Source organism: Microtus oregoni, unplaced genomic scaffold (genome assembly GCF_018167655.1).
Source record: "Microtus oregoni isolate MIOR12 unplaced genomic scaffold, Mior012 000044F_ref0000062, whole genome shotgun sequence".
Classification (NCBI taxonomy): Eukaryota; Metazoa; Chordata; class Mammalia; order Rodentia; family Cricetidae; genus Microtus; species Microtus oregoni.
In genome coordinates this window covers 15,329,688-15,350,561 of record NW_024543218.1, presented here as the reverse complement: position 1 = coordinate 15,350,561, position 20,874 = coordinate 15,329,688, and the positions used below count along the sequence as shown (strand labels likewise).

At 36.6% G+C, this 20,874-nt stretch overlaps 1 protein-coding gene across 1 annotated transcript in view; it reads right to left on the bottom strand.

The window, feature by feature from the left end:
* LOC121434708 (protocadherin Fat 2-like) overlaps positions 1–20,874 on the bottom strand; it is an 87,036-nt gene that overhangs the window by 39,228 nt on the left and 26,934 nt on the right. Inside the window, exons 9-16 of the mRNA XM_041633613.1 lie at positions 20,751–20,842; positions 16,815–16,927; positions 15,963–16,108; positions 13,480–13,660; positions 12,267–12,423; positions 2,267–2,372; positions 1,494–1,715; positions 566–711 (exon numbers count right to left, since the gene is read on the bottom strand). Of these exons, the coding sequence (XP_041489547.1) occupies positions 566–711; positions 1,494–1,715; positions 2,267–2,372; positions 12,267–12,423; positions 13,480–13,660; positions 15,963–16,108; positions 16,815–16,927; positions 20,751–20,842 (1,163 nt within the window). The remainder of the gene's footprint in view (positions 1–565; positions 712–1,493; positions 1,716–2,266; positions 2,373–12,266; positions 12,424–13,479; positions 13,661–15,962; positions 16,109–16,814; positions 16,928–20,750; positions 20,843–20,874) is intronic.

Here is a 20,874-nt window from a genome sequence, read left to right as displayed (position 1 = left end):
ACACTTCCACCAATAAAAGTGATGTATTTGATTGTATTGATGTAAAACTCAAACACGTCAGGTCAACTATATTCTCACACTGATTGTTTAAAAGTCTTTGTGTCTATACTTCATGCTATGAAACTCTGACTGATATGTTAGCCTTTACTATGTAAAATATGAAGGTAATCCCACATCAAAAGAAAGATATGGAAAATACATTAAGATGAACAAATACCCAAATTAAAGTACATCAGAGTAGCCTCCAAAATCTTTTAACTATGTTTATTTGTTTACAAAAATATTTTGTTATATAGTTATATTTCTAATAAATTAAGTGCAACTTGTGATACCAGACTCTTTCTTCATACAAATTCTGATTTGTGATTCATTAACACAGTATTTTGCATGTACTGACAGTTTTATCATTGTTCATTGCAGTTAAAAAGTAGTGAGAACACACATATCACTGTGAACTTAGGTCAACATCGAAAGACTCTACCAACCATTCCCAACTATCCCTTCTCTTCATGTTCTAAGAGTAAGTCTGTCTCTTAAGTGTCAAAAATACCTCCAGCATCCTTACCAGAACATGAACGGTCACCTGAGCAGTAGCGCTTCTCTGCCTGAGAGGGTCAGGGAGGGCATCATTGGCCACATCTGTGATTCTCACAGCTATCTTATACTGAGAAACTGCTTCCCTGTCTAGGGAATCCAACAACTTTATCATTCCTAAAACAAAACAGGGGAAAGGTTGTTACCTAGGTATCACTTAACAGTCTCAATCAATGCCGTATTATAACCTATAGAAATGAAGTCTTTATTACAGTAGAAAATAGAATTTACACGATACAATTGATTTTTGTTACACTTTCATATCCTTGCTTCCACAGTCGAATCATGCCAGATGTTAATTCCTGCATTAGTCACCTACTGTACCTTCTTAGGCATTTGGAAGAACATGTGTGCGAAGGCTTTCTGAGCTTCAATATATCAAAGATCAAAGACTCAGTGCTCCCTCTGTGGTGGCTAAGAATTATGGATGCAGTTAACAAAGCAAGGTGAGCACTATATGGCTCAAGGGAAGGCTTCTGATGAAAAGTTTTCATCAGAATAAGCTGCCTTCCAAATGAGATGCTTATTTTTCATCTTAACTTCTCAGAGTTTCAGACATGAGTACACTGTTAGTGTCTTTTAAACCTTTCCCTATTGTTCCCCTGACTCCTTCCATATCCCTCTCGAGTTTATATCCTTTTCTTTTATAACTATTATTGTTGCGCATAAATACATACTTACATATTGCACTTATATAGATTTATATGCATATACACATGTGCATATATACACAAATACATCTGTATGTATACAATCTACTGAATCCAATTAGTGTTACCTGCATGGACATGTGTTTAAAGTTGACCACTTAGGATTAGGAAACCTATCAGGGGCTTGGCCCTGGAGAAAAACCTATTCTCCTTTTTGTTATTAACTAATATCATTGCTTTTACAATTACCTGTATCTGGTTCGATGTAAAATTTGGGTGGTATTCCAAAGTTGCCTCCAACCATGGTATATTGTACATTGTTAAATGGCCAGTCTTCATCGGTATATGTAATTTTTCCAACTAGTGTATCAATTGGGCTATTTTCAAATACACTGAAGGTGAATGACATCATAGTCCCAATAGGATTGAATTCATTTATACGGTTCACTCTTAATATGATTCTAATAATTGCTATGGAGAGAAAGTTCATGTGAGTAAATAGAGCGATGCTATGTCCTCTTCAGTAATTCTTATTTTTTCTTCAAAGCAAACATATACTATATATTATTTGTGTAGATTTCACAAACATATTTATGTTTTATTAGTAAATTATTTACTTTTAGTTATAGAGTACTGAAAACTAAGTTTAGCACAAAAGCACTTTATTGACAAGTTTGTAATATTATACAATGTAGAATAAACTGATTCCTTGCTCAATATTTTAAACATGCAAATATTATAGGGAGATTATATTAAATAATTTTCAAGTGGCTGCAAAGTTCTGTATTTAACATTTGGGAAGCATTATTTCAAACTAATTCTAGTTTTATCTTGGCTTTCAGTTTTTAAATAGAAATATCCATGAGCTAAGTAAGCTAATTTACGGATAACTATTTAATTCATTATTATAACATATGGTTAGAGCATTTTAACTATTAAAAAATCTAAGAACTAATATTTAAGATGCTATTTATCTTACTTAATTCAAACTATTTTAAGATATTGAAGTTACAATTTTTTACTTGAGAGCACGGGAGTTCCTTCATCAGAGACTCTTACAAACAATGTATATTTAAAGTCCATTCCTGCAAAAATGGTATTATCATAATCTAGATGTGTAGGTCCAATCTGCAAATGAAAAATAACATGCCTTCAGTTTTGTTTTGAGTACATGTCAATTTTGCCAGTTACGGATCCAGAGAGAAGATTGTAAACCATTAAATAAAAGTGTACAGTACAATACTACAGTCTAGTTGAATATCCTATGAGCTACAAGGGCATGGATGTAATTTTAGCTTAAAAAGTAACCATACCAAAAATTAAAAACATACATAATTAATTATAATGAGTGTGCTTTTATTCTATTCAGGCAACTTTATTTTAGGCAAATACTTTATTCGGGCGAGCATTTTTAAATTGGTATTGTTTGAATAAGAAACAAACAGGAAAAATACTGAAGGCAAATGCAGTCATTTGTTAACAATAATCTGGTTGAGATCATCAGTTACTTCACAGTTGCAGTGCAACCAAGAAAAGTTCAGGTGTTCAAAGATGCGCTAAATACACTGGCTTCCATGGGAAAGTTTGAACTATTCCTGGCTAGCTATCTCTACACAGCTGCTCAGTAGAGTGCACCCAGCCCTCCATCAGCCATGGCATCATGAGAAAAATTCTACTTTTCTGCAGCACACCATGGTGCTGAAATATGGTGTACCATCCCTTACAGAAAATGGATTTTCAACTTATGAAATGTTCAATTTAGAAATGGTTAAACTGGAACTTAACTGATATTAAGTTAAGAGACATGTGAAATTACAGTTGTGCATTTAGGATATTTGCAATGACATTACAATAAATTAATGTCCTTTTTTCTAAAAATGAGTTAAATCCTGATTAGAATTAACAAGGATAATATCTCAAAAAACAAGACTAAATTAAGAACTTCAAAACCAAGCCAATACAAAACTTGAGGATGACTCTCCCAAGGGGTCTGAGCATGCCATATTTTTGTCCTATAGCTTTACTCTCCTAGGATGGGTGCACAGGGCAGACAGGATGTCATCAGAATGTTTAATAACGGTAAATACACAGGCAAAGCAATCTAAAAGTCTTCCATCCACATATCTTGTGCAATCATATAATCCTCACAGTGCTCACAGCCTGGACTTCATCTGAGACTTTCCGAGAGCATAAGGAAAGCATGTGATTGCTGCTGGCGTCTCCAGCTTATCTGAGGTCCTTTCCGTGCCATAGCCGTGTCGATATTAGCTATTTTTCCTAACAATAAACAGTAATTATTCTGGAAAATTGTGTGTAGCATTCAAGTGATTAGTTGGCACAGAAATATGTTGCTTTTTAAAGATTCCACAATTTTCCAAGACTTACAAAAATAAAAAGCTATGAACATTAACCAACTGTAAGAGAAGGAGTTTCTTTAGAAATTAATGAAGATATTAGGTGGCATCTGAATTGAAGCCACTGTTAAAATTTTATAGTCTGTGTTCTAAGTATAAGGGCAGGTAAAATAAGTAACATCAAAAGCAGTAGCATCAATAACTCAATTAATTTGTAATGGTCGTGCTCCACTAAAATTATTTCCTCTGGTAAGCCTATTTGTGTTTTATCATACAAAAAGTAAAAATAAAATGAACACGGGAAGGAATTATAGATACTGTAAGAAAATAACCAAGGCTAGTACAAACATTATAGAAATCCTATGTGTGACAGCAATAACACTGAAGGCCATTAGAGAATTATGACTCTCAGATTCAAAGTTTGAGATTTCAATATTCCTGAATGACAAGAAGTAAAGAATAGAATTTTTATTTTCCTCCAAACTACAAAATCCATTTCTTTACATCTTGAAAAATGTAAAATGGAAAGAAAAATCATTTCCTGGGCCAAGGTGCTCAAGGCTATTTCACACTTTGTCTTCTCTGAGGTTCAGTCTATTTGGATTTATGGTGCAATCTTTGATTCACTTGGACTTAAATTTTGTGCACGGTGAGCTATGGATCTCTTTGTGTTCTTTACATGCTACCTCCAGTTAAACCAGCACCATTTGTTGAAGTTGCTTCCTTATTTCTATTGCATAATTTTGACTTCTTTTTGAAAATCAGTTGTCCATAATGTGTAAATTTACATCTGGGTCTTCAATTAGATTCCATTGATGCACCGTCTGCTTTTTAATGCCAATACTATGTGGCTTTTGCTACTAAACAACTTTCTGAACAGGACACAAATAGTACAGGCACTAAGGACACAACTTAGTAATTGGGACCTCATGAAACTGCAAAGTTTCTGTAAGGCAAAGGACACCACCAATAGAACAAAATGGCAGCCTATGGAATGAGTAAAACCCTTCACAAACTTCACATCCAAAAGAGGACTGATTTCCAAAATATACAAAGAACTCAAGAAACTAGATATCATTAAACTAAAGCAATCCAATTAAACAATGGAGTACAAATCTAAACAAAGAATTCCCAACAGAAGAATATCAGCTGACTGAGAAAAACTTAAGGAGACGTTCAACATCCTTAGCCACCAGGGGAATACAAATCAAAATTTATTAGAGGCTGTGGACCCCCAGACCCTGAATTTCTTGTAAACAACGTATTGTCCTTGCAGCTGCTCTGAGCAAAACAGCTTGTTTTTCTGTGTTTGCAACTGTTCTGATCACGAGACCCTCAGGAGTTATGGATGGCAGTGGAGTGGTTTCTGGTGGGTTTGGATAGGGTGTGGCTATCAGTTAAGGATCCCTATATAAGCTTCCCTGGAACACAATAAAGGGGGTATTCTTGGAGCACTCAATGATGACCTGTGTCCCTGTGTCTCTGTCTGTGTGTGCACATGTTTAAATCTCCAGCCCCTTTCCCAGCTCACTAACCATCCCTAGAACAGGTATTAGCTACAGGCGTAGTACCGTAGTACACGTAGTACAGGTGCCACAGGACCACAGTACACTTAGTAGCATGGATGCTGCACAAAATGACTCTGAGATTCCATCTTACTGCTGTCTGAATGGCTAAGATAAAAAACACAAATGTCAGCTCACGCTGGAGAGGATGTGATGCAAGAGGAACACTTTTCCATTGCTGATGGAAGTACATACTTGTACAACTGCTTTGGAAGAAAATGCAACTGTTTCTCTGATAACTGGGACCACAAGACCCAGCTATACCACTCTTGAATTTATACCCAAAGAATGCTTAATCATATCACAAAGACACTTGCTTAACAATGTTTATAGCGGATTTATTTGTAATAGCCCAAACCTGGAAACAACCTAGATGTTCCTCAACTGAGGAATGGATAAAGAAAATGTGGAACATTTGCAATGGAGTATTACTCAGCTGTTAAAAACAATGACACTATTGTGGCGCACGCCTTTAATCCCAGCACTGGGGAGGCAGAGGCAGGTGGATCTCTGTGAGTTCGAAGCCAGCCTGGTCTACAAGAGCTAGTTCCAGCACAGGCACCAAAGCTACAGAGAAACCTTGTCTCAAAAACTAAATAAATAAATAAATAAATAAATAAATAAATAAATAAATAAAATTAAATGCCACCAGGGAGTTTAAAAGAAATGGATGGAACTAGAAAAAATCATCCTGAGTGAGGTAACACAAACCGAGAAAGACAAACAAGATATGTACTCACACATAAGTGGATATTAGCTGCAAAATAAAAGTTAACTGTGCTACAATCCACATACCCAGAGAAGCTAGGTAAAAAGAAGGGCTCATGACAGGAAGCTCAGATTTCCCTGGGAATGGGAAATAGAAGATATTTTACTAGCGCACGCAGGTGGGAATGGAAACATGAACAATCAGGTTGGAAGGAGTATGAAGGGGAAGAGGACTTAAAAAGCTTAATGGAAGGGGAGGGGAAGTGAGGTAAAAACATGGTATAAGGAAATGATGAATCCACAAGGATCATCCCAGCTAATATTCCTAGCAATAGCAGAAACATAGCCTGAATGGCCAGCTCCCTTAACCAGGCAAGATTTCAAGTGGGAGGAGTGGGAAACCAACCTAGCCACATCATCGTTGACCTTTAGACTGTCCTGTGATGGGGTATGCTGGGGTATGGGTGACCTAGAGATTGAGGGAGTGGCCAATCAATGACCACTCTAGCCTAAAACCCATGCCAGGAGAGTAAACCCACACCCAACACTGCCTGGAGCGCCGTGATACATAAGCTGAATGGCCAGAGACCTAGGCTAGAACCAAACATGACTGGGGGAAAACAATGTCACTGTAATGATGTCTAAGAATATTTTGCTTTAAGCATAGATTGATGCCTAGTTCAATTGTTTTCAGAGTCTTCATCCAGAAACTGATGGAGATAGATACAGATCCACAGTCAAACATTAGGTGGAGCTCGGAGAACCATGCAGAAGAGGGCCAGAAAGGATTGTAGGAGACAGAAGAGTCAAGGACACCACAAGAAAACTCACAAAACCAACTAACTTTGGCTCATAGGGGCTCACAGAGACTGAATGGACAACCAGGGAGCCTGCATGGGACTGACCCAGGCCCTCTAAACATATGTGACAGTTGAACATATGTGCTTGGACTTTCTGTGGAACTCCTAAAAGTGGGCACACGGGCTGTCTCTGACTCTGGGTTTCTTTTGTTGTTGTTGGTTGGTTGGTTGGTGGGTTGGTTGGTTGGTTTTGGTTTTTGAGACCGGATTTTTCTGTAGCTTTGTCTCTGTCACTTTTACTGGCTTTTGGGAACTTCCTCCTCCTCCTCCTGAGTATTGTTGCCCAGCTTTAATACATGGGGAGGTGCTTAGACCTGCTTTTTAAAGGTGTACCTTTAATATTTGACATTTAATACGAGAGGCTATCTTTTGTAGCTTATTTATTTATTTAATGTATATGATTACTCTGATGTGGGACGTCCTTCTCTATATGTGTTGTTTTTATTGGTTAATGAATAACGAATCTGCTTTGCCCTGTGATAGAGCAGATTAGAGCTAGGTGGGAAAACTAAACTGAATGCTGGGAGAAAGTAGGCGGAGTCAGTGGGAAGCCATACAGTGACCACCAAAGGAGACAGAAGCCTGGGAACTTTACCGGTAAACCACAAGCCTCATGGTTTAATATAAAATAATGGAATTGGGTTAATTTAAGATATAAGAGCTGGCTAGAAGAATGCATAAGCTACTAGGCCAAGCAATGCTTTAAATGATGTAGTTTCTATGTAATTATTTTAGGTCCAAGTGGCTGGGAATGACTGAACAGCCTCCGACTACATTATACTATTATTGTGCCAATATAGGGCATCAAACCCCACTACAGATTTTTTTGAGTGATTGCTGGGAATTGAACTCCACTTCTCTGGGAAATTTGCCAGTGCACTTAACTGCCAAGCTGTCTCTCCATTCCAAAGTACTTAGTCTTACCGCAACCTGATATGCCTCAGTTTATTGATACTCAAGGGAGCTCTGCCCTTTCCTAAGCAGAAATGGAGGAATGGATTGGAGGTAAAAACTGAAGGGAGTAGGGTGGGGGACTAGGAGGAGAGGAGGGAGGTGAAACTTTAGCTGGGACAGAAAGTTAATTAATTAATTAGTTAAGAGGGTTGGTCAGTGGTGGCAGACATCTTTAAAATCCAAGCACTTGGGGGGTGGGGGGCAGAGGCAGGTGGATCTCTGTGAGTTCAAGGGCAGCCTAGTCTACAGAGTGAGTTCCGGGACAGGCTCCAAAGCTACAGGGGAATCTTGTCTCCAAAATCCAATAAGTAGTTAGAAAAACAAAAAATATATGTATAAAGAAAGAAATAGCCGGGTGGTGGTGGCACACGCCTTTAATCTTAGCACTCGGGAAGCAGAGGCAGGCGGATCTCTGGGAGTTTGAGGCCAGCCTGGTCTACAAGAGCTAGTTCTGGGACAGGCACCAAAGCTACAGAGAAACCCTGTCTCGAAAAACCAAAAAAAAAAAATAAAATAAAATAAATAAAAAAGAAAGAAAGAAAAAGAAAAAAAGACCAATTATTAAAATCTTTATTTAAAATGCAAAGACTTATGTATAGCAAAGGCACCATCATTCAAGACTTGTGGCAACCTATAGAGCAGAAATAAATCTTTACCAATTGTACATCTGAGAGGTTAGTTTCTAGAATATATGAAGAATTTAAAACCTGTACATCAAGGACTTTATTCAATTAAAAGTGTGTTAAAGAACTAAACAGAAAATTCTCAAAAGATGAACCACAAACAGCTGAGACAGATTTTCAAAATGTTCAGCATTTTTGGCTATAATGGAAATGAAAATTAGAACTACTTTGTAATTTTATCTTCCCTTGGTCAGCATGGCCAGAATCAATAAAACTAGCAACAGAACACATTGAGATGGTTGCAAGCCCAGGATAGCACTTAGTCATTGCTGGTGGGAATGCAAAATTGTACAAGGGTAGAAGCTCTTTAAAACACTGTAAATTGCTCTACTACAAGATCTTGCCACTCTCGGGCATGTATTCAAAGGACTGTACATCCTCCTACAAAGACACTTGCTAACTCATGCTCATTGCTGCCTTCATCACAACAGTCAGAAATTGCAAACAGCCTAAATGTCCAAAGAATGAAGATAGATAATAAAAATGTTGTACATTTATACTATAGGATATTATTCACCTACTAAAAAATTAAATTATGAAATTTGAAGTTAAATACATTGAACTAAAAACAATCATTGTGAATGAGGCAACCCAGAAGACACCCAAAGACAAATATTGAATATTTCCCTTGTGTGTGGACGTGGCTTTTAAGCTGTAGACATGTGGTTTGAATCCAAATAACCAGAGTTGAGATAGCGAGTAAGGGTCCACACGAAATCCCAGCGTTGAGAACGGGACATAGATACAAAGTTCCATGCTAACTAACTAGTTGTTTGCAATTGATATGTACTGGGAAGGGGGAAAATTATGGGATATCGCTGGATTTATCAATTGTACTCCAGGAAGAGCCATGGTATTGGAATCCTTGGCCTATAAACAGACCTCACCTGTGGTTTTGTTTGGGTGTGTAGGGGAAGCTTTTGTTTATTTTTTGTTTGTTGGTTTGTTTGGGGGTAGGGTTGTTTTTTTTAATTTGTTTTGTTTTGTTTCTGTCTTATTGTTTCTATAATAAAATTTTTTTTGTTTGTTTGTTTTTACTTCGTTTTGTTTGATTTTTGGTGAGAAAGAAAAAGACTGAAATTGGGTGAATAGGGAGGGGGAGGATATGGGGAGAGTTAGAAGAAAGGAAGTAATTTGATCAAAATATATTGTATAGATTTTTCTTTTTCTTTCTTCTTCTTTCACAAAATACATCCTGACTGCAGTCTCCACTTCCTTCCCTCTCACCCGTCCCCCACACCCACCTCCCCTCTTTCCCAGAACTGTTCTTCTTCCATTTGCCTTAAAGTCCCACAAGAACCCCAAGCTAACCAATCACAGCAGATATGCAGAAGACCAAGGGCAGAGCCATGTAGGCCTCATGGTTGCCTCTTCCCTCTCTGTGAGCCCCTTAATTGATTCTGTGGGCTGTGTTTTCCTGGCGTCCTTGACCCCGCTGGCTCCTACTAAAACCATATTTATTATTTTCATATAAATTTTTAGTGAGTGCTCTTAGGCTTAGTTTTGAATAACTGTTAAAGCTATCTTCCGTTTTTCTGTAACATACATACCATTTTTGGTTATCTGATAGCTCATCGATTTTAGTTTTACTTTTAAACACTTTATATGTAAATTGTGATCTTCTTGTTTAGGAGTTGAGTATTGTTGGAAATCTATGTATGTTTTCTTTCTATATTTCCATAATTATATTTAATTCATTAAATATTAAATTTGTACCATTTTCTTTAACTGGCTTCTCTTCCCTTCCTTGGAGAAGGATAAGAATTCAGGCATTTTAATAACCTTTGAAATCTTATTACCCTTTGAGGAAAGCACTATTATTCCTATTCCAATTATACACCAACAGGCAAAAAAAAAAGAAAAGAAAAATTGTGTAATCAATCAGTATGTTTAGCTTGTATTTGATTGAATGGCTTTACTCCTATAAATTGTATATGATTGTTTTCAGGAAATTAGTAAAAATTAGAAAGAACTCAAAACAATAATTTGGTTGTTTTTTCATATATTTTGTATCCCCATTAAAATTCCTTAATCAGAAATATTTTAAAGAATTGTAAACATTTCCATCATTTTCATATTTTCAAGAATATTGATATCGTATGTTTCTAGCATTATCAACTTATAGAAAGTCTTAGATTGCCAAGATCTATTTTCATATTGTGATCACATCCACATTTCCAGGGATGAAATATCACCTTGAGACTTTTGGAAGAAATGTGTTGCAATACCCCACAAACACCTACAGTTTTCTCCATCATGAATTCGGTCAAAAATTAGTAGATATCTATCCAGTAGTAGAGAAGTTCCAGACACTCATTTGATATTGTAATGTGCTCTTTCACTGTCTAACTAGGGACATTTGAAATGTTTAACTAGTGCCACAGAGTGACAGACAAGAAATGTTGAGAAAATCCAAGGCGAAACGTGTGAATGTGACAAAGGGCAGAAATGTCAGAAATGGATACATAGGAGAAACGTCTCCAGAAACTTTTAAACTGTACACAAATACATGCAATGGAGGCACAGAAAGGGAGGGGTGGATGCACTCTACAAATCTCAAAACTGAAAGACTTCTGATTTAAGATGATGAATGTGATTCTCTGCAATTCATTCACAGCACATGAAGGCACAAGAACAATAGGAGTTTGCATGAAATGTATCCTGAATGGTCAATGCAATGGAATCCATATCAAAACAAGATGAGATTTTGATGGGGATTGCATTGAATCTATAGATTGCTTTTGGTAGAATTGCCATTTTTACTATGTTGATCCTCCCAATCCAGGAGCAAGGGAGATCCTGCCATTTTCTGGTGTCCTCTTCAATTTCTTTCTTCAAAGACTTAAAGTTCTTGTCAAATAGATCTTTCACATCCTTGGTCAGAGTTACCCCAAGATATTTTATGCTATTTGTGGCTATCGTGAAAGGTGATGCTTCTCTGGCAATGGGTTTCTGATCCTACTGCACGCACTGGCTTTGTGGGAGCCTAGGCAGTTTGGATGCTCAACTTACTAGACCTGGATGGAGGTGGGGGTTCCTTGGACTTCCCACAGGACAGGGAACCCTGATTGCTTTTCGGGCTGAGTGGGGGGGGGGACTTAATTGGGGGAGGGGGAGGGAAATGGGAGGCAGTGGCGGGGAAGAGACAGAAATCTTTAATAAATAAATAAATTAAAAAAAATTAAAAAAAAACAAGATGAAAACACGCAAGTTACTTCCATCTTTCTCCTGCAGAGAACATTGGGCTGTTCATGAGCCGTTGTTCTGATGAGCTGTATTTAATTATTGTTGAGCACAATGCCTAACCTTATTATGCCTAGTTTACTTTTAAAATGTATGAATGTAACTATATTTAGCCTGACTTATACTTCAAAATGTATTGGAAATAAAACACACACACACTCATATATCTATCTGTTTTTCTATACACACACACACACACTCATATATCTATCTGTTTTTCTATACACACACACACACACACACACACCTAATTAGTGAAAATATTTGAGCTGCTGCATGCTACAGTATACAAAAATAAAATGGGCATCTCTGTTCTATTCATAGTCTCTGGTAAAAACATATTTAACTTATTTATCAAAGGTATTTTAGCACATTCCAAATGAATACACAATATTTAACCTAAAACTATTGTTCTAAGAAATTAATAACCTTCTGAGTCCAGCACTGGTGATGAAAACTGCATTCCAGCACTCATCCCGAAGCAAGCTAGGCTTTCGGCAGTTTAAGGTTCAGTTGAAAACCCAGGAACAGATTCTGCCATCAGCTATTTGAACTACTGCAATTCATTAACAATTTTATAATAATAAAAACACATTTCTTTCTATCTCTGGTTAATCACAGGGCCACAGTCGGAGAGTGAGGTTATGATACTTACTTTCAATTCACTGTTTGTAAGAGTAAAGGTTCTATTTGAAAATGTGTCTTTAATCAAATGATAAGATATGTTGTTGTTGGGAATCGTTCCATCCCTATCTGTACAAGTTAGGGACACTAAGGTGGTGTCAACTGGGATGTTCTCAGGAAGTTCAAGTCTGCAATGAGACGAAAAAAAAAGTGTTATACATTGAACTTGATTTAGGCAGATGATTAAATTTAATATAATGCATCATTTGAAATGCTGTGCTTATAATTTAAAAAGCCATTTTGACAATAAGTATTTTATAGTATCCATGAAAAATTGCCCAAGACATGATTTAGCATTTATGATGAGACCGGGGGAAATGGCATTGCTCTTATACAAGATTTCTGAACAGAAAATTTAACAAGAGGAAATATACTGAACAATGACAGTTTAATCCTCCTCAGGTTTAGAGTGTAGACTTCCAAGCTGTACTCTTTAAGTTGTGGCAAAACACAGGGTGTTATAGTTATCTATAGTCACTGTATTGTGTATTAGCCTCCCAGAACCTCTGTTTCTCCCCTGCCACTATCCCAGGCCTCCAGGAATGATCAGTAACTCACATCTGTCAGACCACAAGCATTGACTTTTACAACTCCACAGAGCAGACCTATTCATTTTATGTGGAGGCTGGTACTGTGTCCTATTACTTCTAAGTGATATTGACATGTCTGCATTATTTATACTGAAGGTCTTTTTAAAGGGAGAGACAAATTATTCAAGAGAAGGCTACCATAACCCCATCGCAAAGTATGAAAACATTGTTTGTGCACTCAAAGTAAAAATTTCCAGGAGTCAGGAGTGTTCACTCTTTAGCCCATAAGACAATTTGCCCTTCACTGTGAATAGTTGGCTTTATTCTTTACTTGCTGCTTAAACATTAAATAGACAATCCTAACTTTCCCACGGGTTTTCTGCATATATTCCATATCTGTCATCATGTTGGCTTTCTAGGCATTCTAGATTTTGGAGAATTTCAGTATTGATTTTTACCTTTGTGTCAACAAATGAAGCAAGTCAACTTGTCTAAGCAGTTAAAAGCACAAGCTGTGCCACATGAGAGGAGAAAGTAAGAAAAGAATGAGAGGCTCCTGCCTCTCTTCTAGGATAACTGATGCCCCTCACTCATTTGTGCTATGTCTTCTCTCTACAAATACACGAAGACCCAACAATCAGTGACATAACTTACACGTAAATGTCCTGTGAGCATCGTGGAGGGTTGTCATTGATATCCTGCAGAATCACTGTGAGTGTCCCAGTTGTTGAGTGTGTTCGCTCACTGTCATACACTCTAACATACAATACCCAAGATTTCGGGGTTGTTTCATCTTCATAGTCTAAAGGGTAGGCCACAGTGACATCTCCCAAGTCTGAAAGGTAGGCATATGGATGTGTTTGCCATCCACCAGATAAAGGAGATATGCATTAAAGTCATGACATGAATAGAGTACCCCTAAGGATAAAATAAAGGTCAGCTGCCGACCTAACGAAGTCACAAACAAGTCACGATTGTGGGAAATAACTGTTGAATGCATGACAGAAATAGAAGCCACGTGTATTACGCGGGTCGTCTCACGGGACATCATGACGGCTTCAGTGGGAAACAGTGAAGCTTAGAATGATTGTGGGAGAGTGGCAGGAAGAAAACGGGGGTTTCTGGAGAGGGTGGTGTTGGGAAAGCAAACAACAACCCAAAGCAAAAAGGGTGTTTCAGGTGGGAATTAACTTCCTAAATACTTGTGTTACATCTGTACTGCAGCGCGTGCAAGCTTTAAGGGTAGATTCTGATTTACAAACTATAGGTGTGTAAAGAACTGATGTATGTCTCTATGGTGCTGGTAAATCTCCAGCAGGATGACCTCTTTATCGCTTACCTCTCTCTCACGGCAGCTTCTCTGTGGAGTCATTGTTTTTCCAGATACCAACATTTTAAAGGACTTATTTGTTTGTTTATAATTATGTGAAGTTGTAGAGAGGGGAGGTAGGGGTAAAGAGCATGTTAGTGTAAGTGTCCGGGAAGGCCAGAAGAGGACATTGAGTCCCCTTGTAGATGGCTGTTAGTCAGCCGGTGTGGGCACTAGAGAGGAACCTCTGTAAGGCGAGCAAATCCTTTGAATCACTAAGTCCTCTCCCCAGATACTGTGTGTAAGCTTTGGAGTTCACGTTTTGTGTTTTCAGTTTTCCTAAATATGCTACTTTTTGATCTTACATAATAGGTGCCAGAGGAATAGATGCTTATAATCTAATCAATGTCTATTTTCTTGAAGGGAAGTTCAAGTATTAGCCATGTTTGTTTTTTACTGACTTTTTCAGGAATTTTATAATATGATCCAAGTACCTTCTCTTCCTTTAAAACCTATCATCTCTCTCTCCATTGTGGTTATTTTTATGGTGACTGTATTTGTAAATAATTAGAAGTTTGTGAAACTTCTGAACAAAAAGAGGTTAAGTGCATGACCTAAAAGTTTACTCTGACTGGAATTTGCATTTCCCAAACCGAGGTATTCTCCAACATACTTCACTGATTTTCTCAATGTTTTAATTTTAAAATAGTTTTAAAATACATAGTTTAGAAGCATTCCTTGTCATGTCTCTTTAGTCAGCCTGGGTGGTAAAAAATAAATCCATTTACCTCTCGAGTTTCCTAAATACATGTATTAAAATGTTAAGTTCATCCTGATACTGTCGATTTTAGTTCATTGACGTATGTTTCCTCCAAATTTCCCACTTTCCATTTTTATGAGGCACATCCCAGAAAGAAGAACCCAGCCATTGCACATGCTCTGTCTCTCTACATAGGCTCTGCCTTGCCCCGCTTGCATCCCTTCTATAGGCCACCTTCCTATCCATTCTACACTCCATGGGAATCTTTGCATTGATAACGATGAGAAGTGCATGTTTAATTGTATTCTGTTTGTGTGTGGATCAGTATGTTTCCTCCTAAAATGAAGAGAAATATTTCTTTCCTCCATGTTCTAACCTCATGCCTAAATTGTCAGAGACACAGAAACCGCTGTATATCTGAGAAACATTTACAGTCCGAAGTGTCTGACTCACAGCCTGAACTCAAGTTTATCCTGTGTATCCCGAGATCCATTTAGAGTCAAAAGTATCGGACTGACAGCCTGAACTCAAGTTTATCCACCACACAAAACTTCATTGTATGTGTTTAGGCTGTGGATTTGAGCAGCTCAGTGAGAGGGCATCCATAAGGCCCTGCCTCTGATCTCTTCCATGGTGATAGGAGGTAGAAAGAAAAGCTCCTCCCAGGACTCCATTTCAGATGGAGACTGATACAGGAAAAACTCAGTGACTTTTATGCATGTAATGTAGTTACAAGAATGGATGACATCAAATGGATATTCCATTTATGATAGCTAACATTCTGTTTTCCATGGGAAAATTGGTTTCTCAGAGAAAGGTCATTAAATACGTTTCCAGCCCAAACTCACATATCTGAATGGGCAAAAAGTCTGCAGGGCAGAATGACACAGAGAATACTTCTAACAAGGAAGGAGGGATTACCGTTTCTGTCATAAAAATATGCTAAGTGCTTTCCTACATATTTTGAATATTATTCCATCCGGCTATAATGACTTCGGAGCTTAGTTTAACGAATAAAATAATGTATAGCATGCTTTCTGAAATGGTTAGCCATAAAAATTATTATACCTTCATCTATAGCAAAGGCTTTCTGTGTACCTATAAATTCATAATGTACAGCATCCTCTATATCTCTGTCTATTGCCGTGAACTTGGCCAACTTTGTTCCAACAGGCAGATTTTCATTAATATTTATAGGTGCATCTGGTCTGTATCTATGGGACAAAGGAGAAGTTCTTAGAACTTGACGTAAACAAATGTCTCTTTCCATCTATGTCACAGGGAAAATATTTGAAATTTCACAAGGTACACTTTTGTGACAACGTACAGCCCCAAATTCAAATGACCTGAAACTTGCTTTGTATACATTAGCCATTGTGAATGTATTTACACACCGCTTAATATTTCATCCCTTCTCTTCCTTTTGTCCTTCACCTGATTGAGAAATTATAAATCATAACAGAAGGGAAAAATCCATAAACACTTCAGCAACAGCTATATATATATATATATATATATATATATATATGGACAGATATTCATGACAAAGCTATTTACTACCCCAATCTCGAGTAGACATATTGATCTCATATGACGACCATTATCAATGTTCATTTCTATATTACTGTTCTTATTAATCATAAATAGCAGGAAGGAGCAGGAAATTGTGATTTCTAGTCCATAAAAAAAATGATCACTTTCTGTGGTTTCAAGAACAAAATACGAATGGAGTTGATTCTGTTTAGCGCACGTGAGAGAAGAGCAATGCTATAGAGTTCATAGACATTTGCTATCTAGGACACTCTGACGTTATAAGAAATTTTGCAATGAAAAAATAGTAGGACATTGATATTTGTTCTGCAATAAAAATGTTTCAATGGTTAATCGAACATTTAAATATTTAGATTAAGCCTTGCTTACATCAGAACAGGACTCTCGTCATTGACATTCTGGATGTTTATAGTGACGGTGCCAACACATGACTCCAGGGACACGCTGTCCCTGGTTCTCACAGCAATGACCAACTGGAAAAGCTAAGAACAAACGAGAGAATGCTTTAGCTCTTTTCTCTTTGGAGGACATAAGACATACAGCTTCCTTTACATTAAAAATAATGTTTCATGAATTAAATGAAAAAAACTGGAAACACAAACCTTTTCCATCCCTAATTACCTTAACATTTGTTGAAAGGATTATCTCATATATATATATATATATATATATATATATATATATATATATATATATATATATATTTCACCAATATTTCTGCCTTCTAACTATCATAGATTTTAGGTTGTATTTTAAACATCACTTTATTACTTTATAGCAACATATCTGAATTCAATTTTTTACAGTACTAAAATCAAATGGTGAGCTAATTCTCATTGTTCAAAAACATCTGAAACATATTGCACTTTTAGAAAATACCAATAACAAAGTTTTTTTACCAATTTTAAATGTGTAAAATTTTTTAAAAATATGATTTCTAGAAAGCCAACAATTGTGAAATATAATCTTACAAGATAACAAGTCTGAAAAAGTCTGATTTCAGTTTTTATTTATTAAAGTTAATTCTGTAATCATTATGCAGATTAAATATGTATTTAAAATTCTCAAAAGTGCACTAAATGAGAACCTCCCTTACTGAAACCTCTACTCCTGGAATATTTCAAATCAGTAAGAAGAAACTGAAAGTCACCCCACTAAATTCTCATTTGACTATATTCCTTTTCTCCTTTATATCTTTGTATCCTATCTCCCCTTCCTTGGAAAGTTAAATGGATAAAGAAAGGGGGGCAGAGTAGAGAGGAGAATCTGGGGAAAGAAAATAAAATTAAGGGCCTTTTAAAATATTTGTATAGAAAGCTGCTAAGGCCTCTTCCGCTGGGTGGATTTCATCACTAGACAGGCAGAGGCAGGCAGATCTCTCTGAGTTCAAGGCCAACCTGATCTATAGAATGAGTTCTAGGACATCCAGACTGTGTATCAAAAGAACATAAAAAAAAATAAAAGAAGCTTTGCAAAATAAATACAGGTGATGGCTTTTGTCTTATCTTACTGTGTCTTGTCAAGTTTGGTTGTTGTCTTTCGACAGGGAGGGAGGGTTGACATCTAGGGGAGAGGGGAGGTGTGGAGGAGCTTGGAGGAAAGAGGAGCTGGTCAAGATGTATAAGAATCTATTCTTAAATTTTTGTAAAAGAATAAATAAATGTGAAAAGCTTATAGATGTCAATTAGTCTCAATTTAATTTAAAGATGAATGCAGCTAGAATTAAAATACCAATGTAAAGGAGGATTAGGGAAAGTTGTGTGTTCCACCAGACAGGATATTGCTGTGCAGGACCTGGGTGGTGAAGAAGGTAAGAAACTCCTGAAAGGGGAAGGCTCAGGGATCCAATTGAAGTCAGACCCAGAGACTCCTGGCAGACTAACAGCTCTGGGTCCTTCCAGGTCTCATGGGAGTTCATGTCTTCTCTAAGGAAGTTTGCTTGCTTCTTTCTCTCTATGGCTGTTGGTTTTCTGTACGCACTATTAAGACCATCTAGCTACATCTGATATTCACTTTCCTGGCATCTGCAGTTTTCGTTACTTTCACTTTCTCTCTGTTGGTCTCTGTCTGTCTTTTTCCATCCTAAAAAATGTACTGGATGGTAGCCCTTGACGATCACGCCTCATCCCAAGATCCCTGTAACAAATACATCAAATGTGCTTCTCCACATGGTCTTAAATGTATTTCTATTGATCTAGATGAATTGGGTGGCTTCTTATGCTTTGTTTCATTTTAAGTAAATTCCAAACATTTTGATTAAAGCGTAAATAAAGGCATTTGTTATTTTTTAAAAAAAAAAAAAACTGCTCATTCTCACCTTTGGATCTGTTTCATAATCCAAAAGAGGTTCTAAAGTTTTTGAAATGACACCACTATGTGGATCCAAAGCAAAGTAGGCAGTGGCATTGGTTGAAGAATTTAATATTAAAAACTAGGAATAAAAACCACAAACATGGCTGATATATTATTGTTAAAGCATGAATTTCGAACTGACATTTTTGGTGCTATTATTTGGCAAAAGCTCTACTCAGCTTTATTTTGTGAAGACAGTACCCATAAATAAAATCTGAATTTGCTTTTGTATCCAGACTTCAAAAACAATACAAACATTCCTTCACGTTTTCAGCTATACTTTTTCCATATTTTGTTTTGTACTTAAGATCTAGGGCATTTTTGGTAAATAGCTCTCATTGGCTTCATAATTAGTTTACTTTCTAGTGTTACATTGACAGCTTTTTTCAATATAAAACCCCATTCCCTCTTGTACATTGAAGAAGTGTATCTAAAGAGGTACACACAACAACATTCGGTCTCATCCCAGTATTGACTTTAGGCATGAAAAAAATAAAACGAAATAATACTTTAAACAAACAGATTGTTTTCAAGAGTAATGGCATCGTCTTCTCCAATGTTATTATAACACTTATAACACAGTAATGGGGCTCAGACGTTAGAAAAATATTATAGAATGCAAAGCTAAACTATACAAAAGCAAAATAAATTTACATCCTGGTTTTGGTAAAAAGAAAAAAAGAACCTGTGGGATGCAATGATTAATGCTTCAAAAAAGACATGACGACCATGTTGATGGACACATTGAGGTACTTTCCTTAGCTGTTTTTGAACCAACAACCAATGTCAGTTTACTTTAGATTAGAACCCACTAAACATTTTTATGGGAAAAAATTCTTTTATTTCTTCTCTTATTATCGTGGTTTTGGATTTGATGAAAATAATTACCTTCAACATATTTGTGTTTTTTTCTCATTTTAATGACTCATAACTCAAACGTCTTTATTTCATTTACAGAAAATATGCATGTTTACATACACAATACACATGTTTACACATACACACATTCATACATACATGAATGGATATCCCACAGCCTCAAGTACACAAGACTAGATCATATTCTTACATTCTCCACTCCACCAACACAATACACTCTCATAAATGGGGCTTTTGAGTCCAACAAGAAGGAATTATATTTTCCTGTGTGGTTTTCTCAGTCTAAAAACTTGATAAGGTAAAATACATAAATCTGAGCATGCTTACCAATGGTTCTCAATCAAAACAGAGTAGAAACTCCATAAAGTCTCCTGAGAGCTGCCCTCTCAAATTTTAGCTTTAGAAGTATTCCCAAGTTTGATTATAAGTCAGTTTTACCAGCGTGAGCAAATGGAAAACTCTTGTCCAGTCTATCAAGACATTGACTAAGCTACTAAAAAGAGGGAAGAATATTCCAATCTGTTAAAATGATTTGTTACACTATCAAGAAACTAAATCTTTTCTTAGAAATATAATTGGGTTATGGGCTACATTACACCATAAAATGTTTGAGAAAACACAATGATAAATTTCTTTCTTCCCCCATTAAACTGTAACTGTTTCATCATCTATTATTCATTAATTCTTATTTACAAATCATTGCTGAAACCAAAAACAATATGAAGACCTAAAATATCCTTTATGAAAGCTCTGAGTCTAGGAAAGAAATATAAATGGAAAGAAAAGAGGCAGGAAAGAACTAGAGTGTAGAGGCATCATCAGTGATAATAATGGCTCACTCTTATGGTGTTTTCAGACCATTTAAGATCTATGGACTTCTAATTTCTCTTAGCATTTTCATTTTGCTGCTATGTTCACAGCTTAAATTCCCCCTCTCACTTCAGTAACCATCACAAAATACAAAGCCAAGTTTAATTAAAGCTTGAGGAAATCATTTTTTTGCTCATTGAAAATTAAGCAATGCATTTTGCTTTTCCCATTTTGGAAAAACATAAAAGACAATTAAAGACTTACTTCAACTTCTTGTGCCAGATCTGGATCTCTTGAAAGAATTGCATATATGAAAGCAGAGGAAGGGATGTTTTCAGGAACAGACACTGAAACACCTACACAATCACACAAGTAATCAAGAGTAATT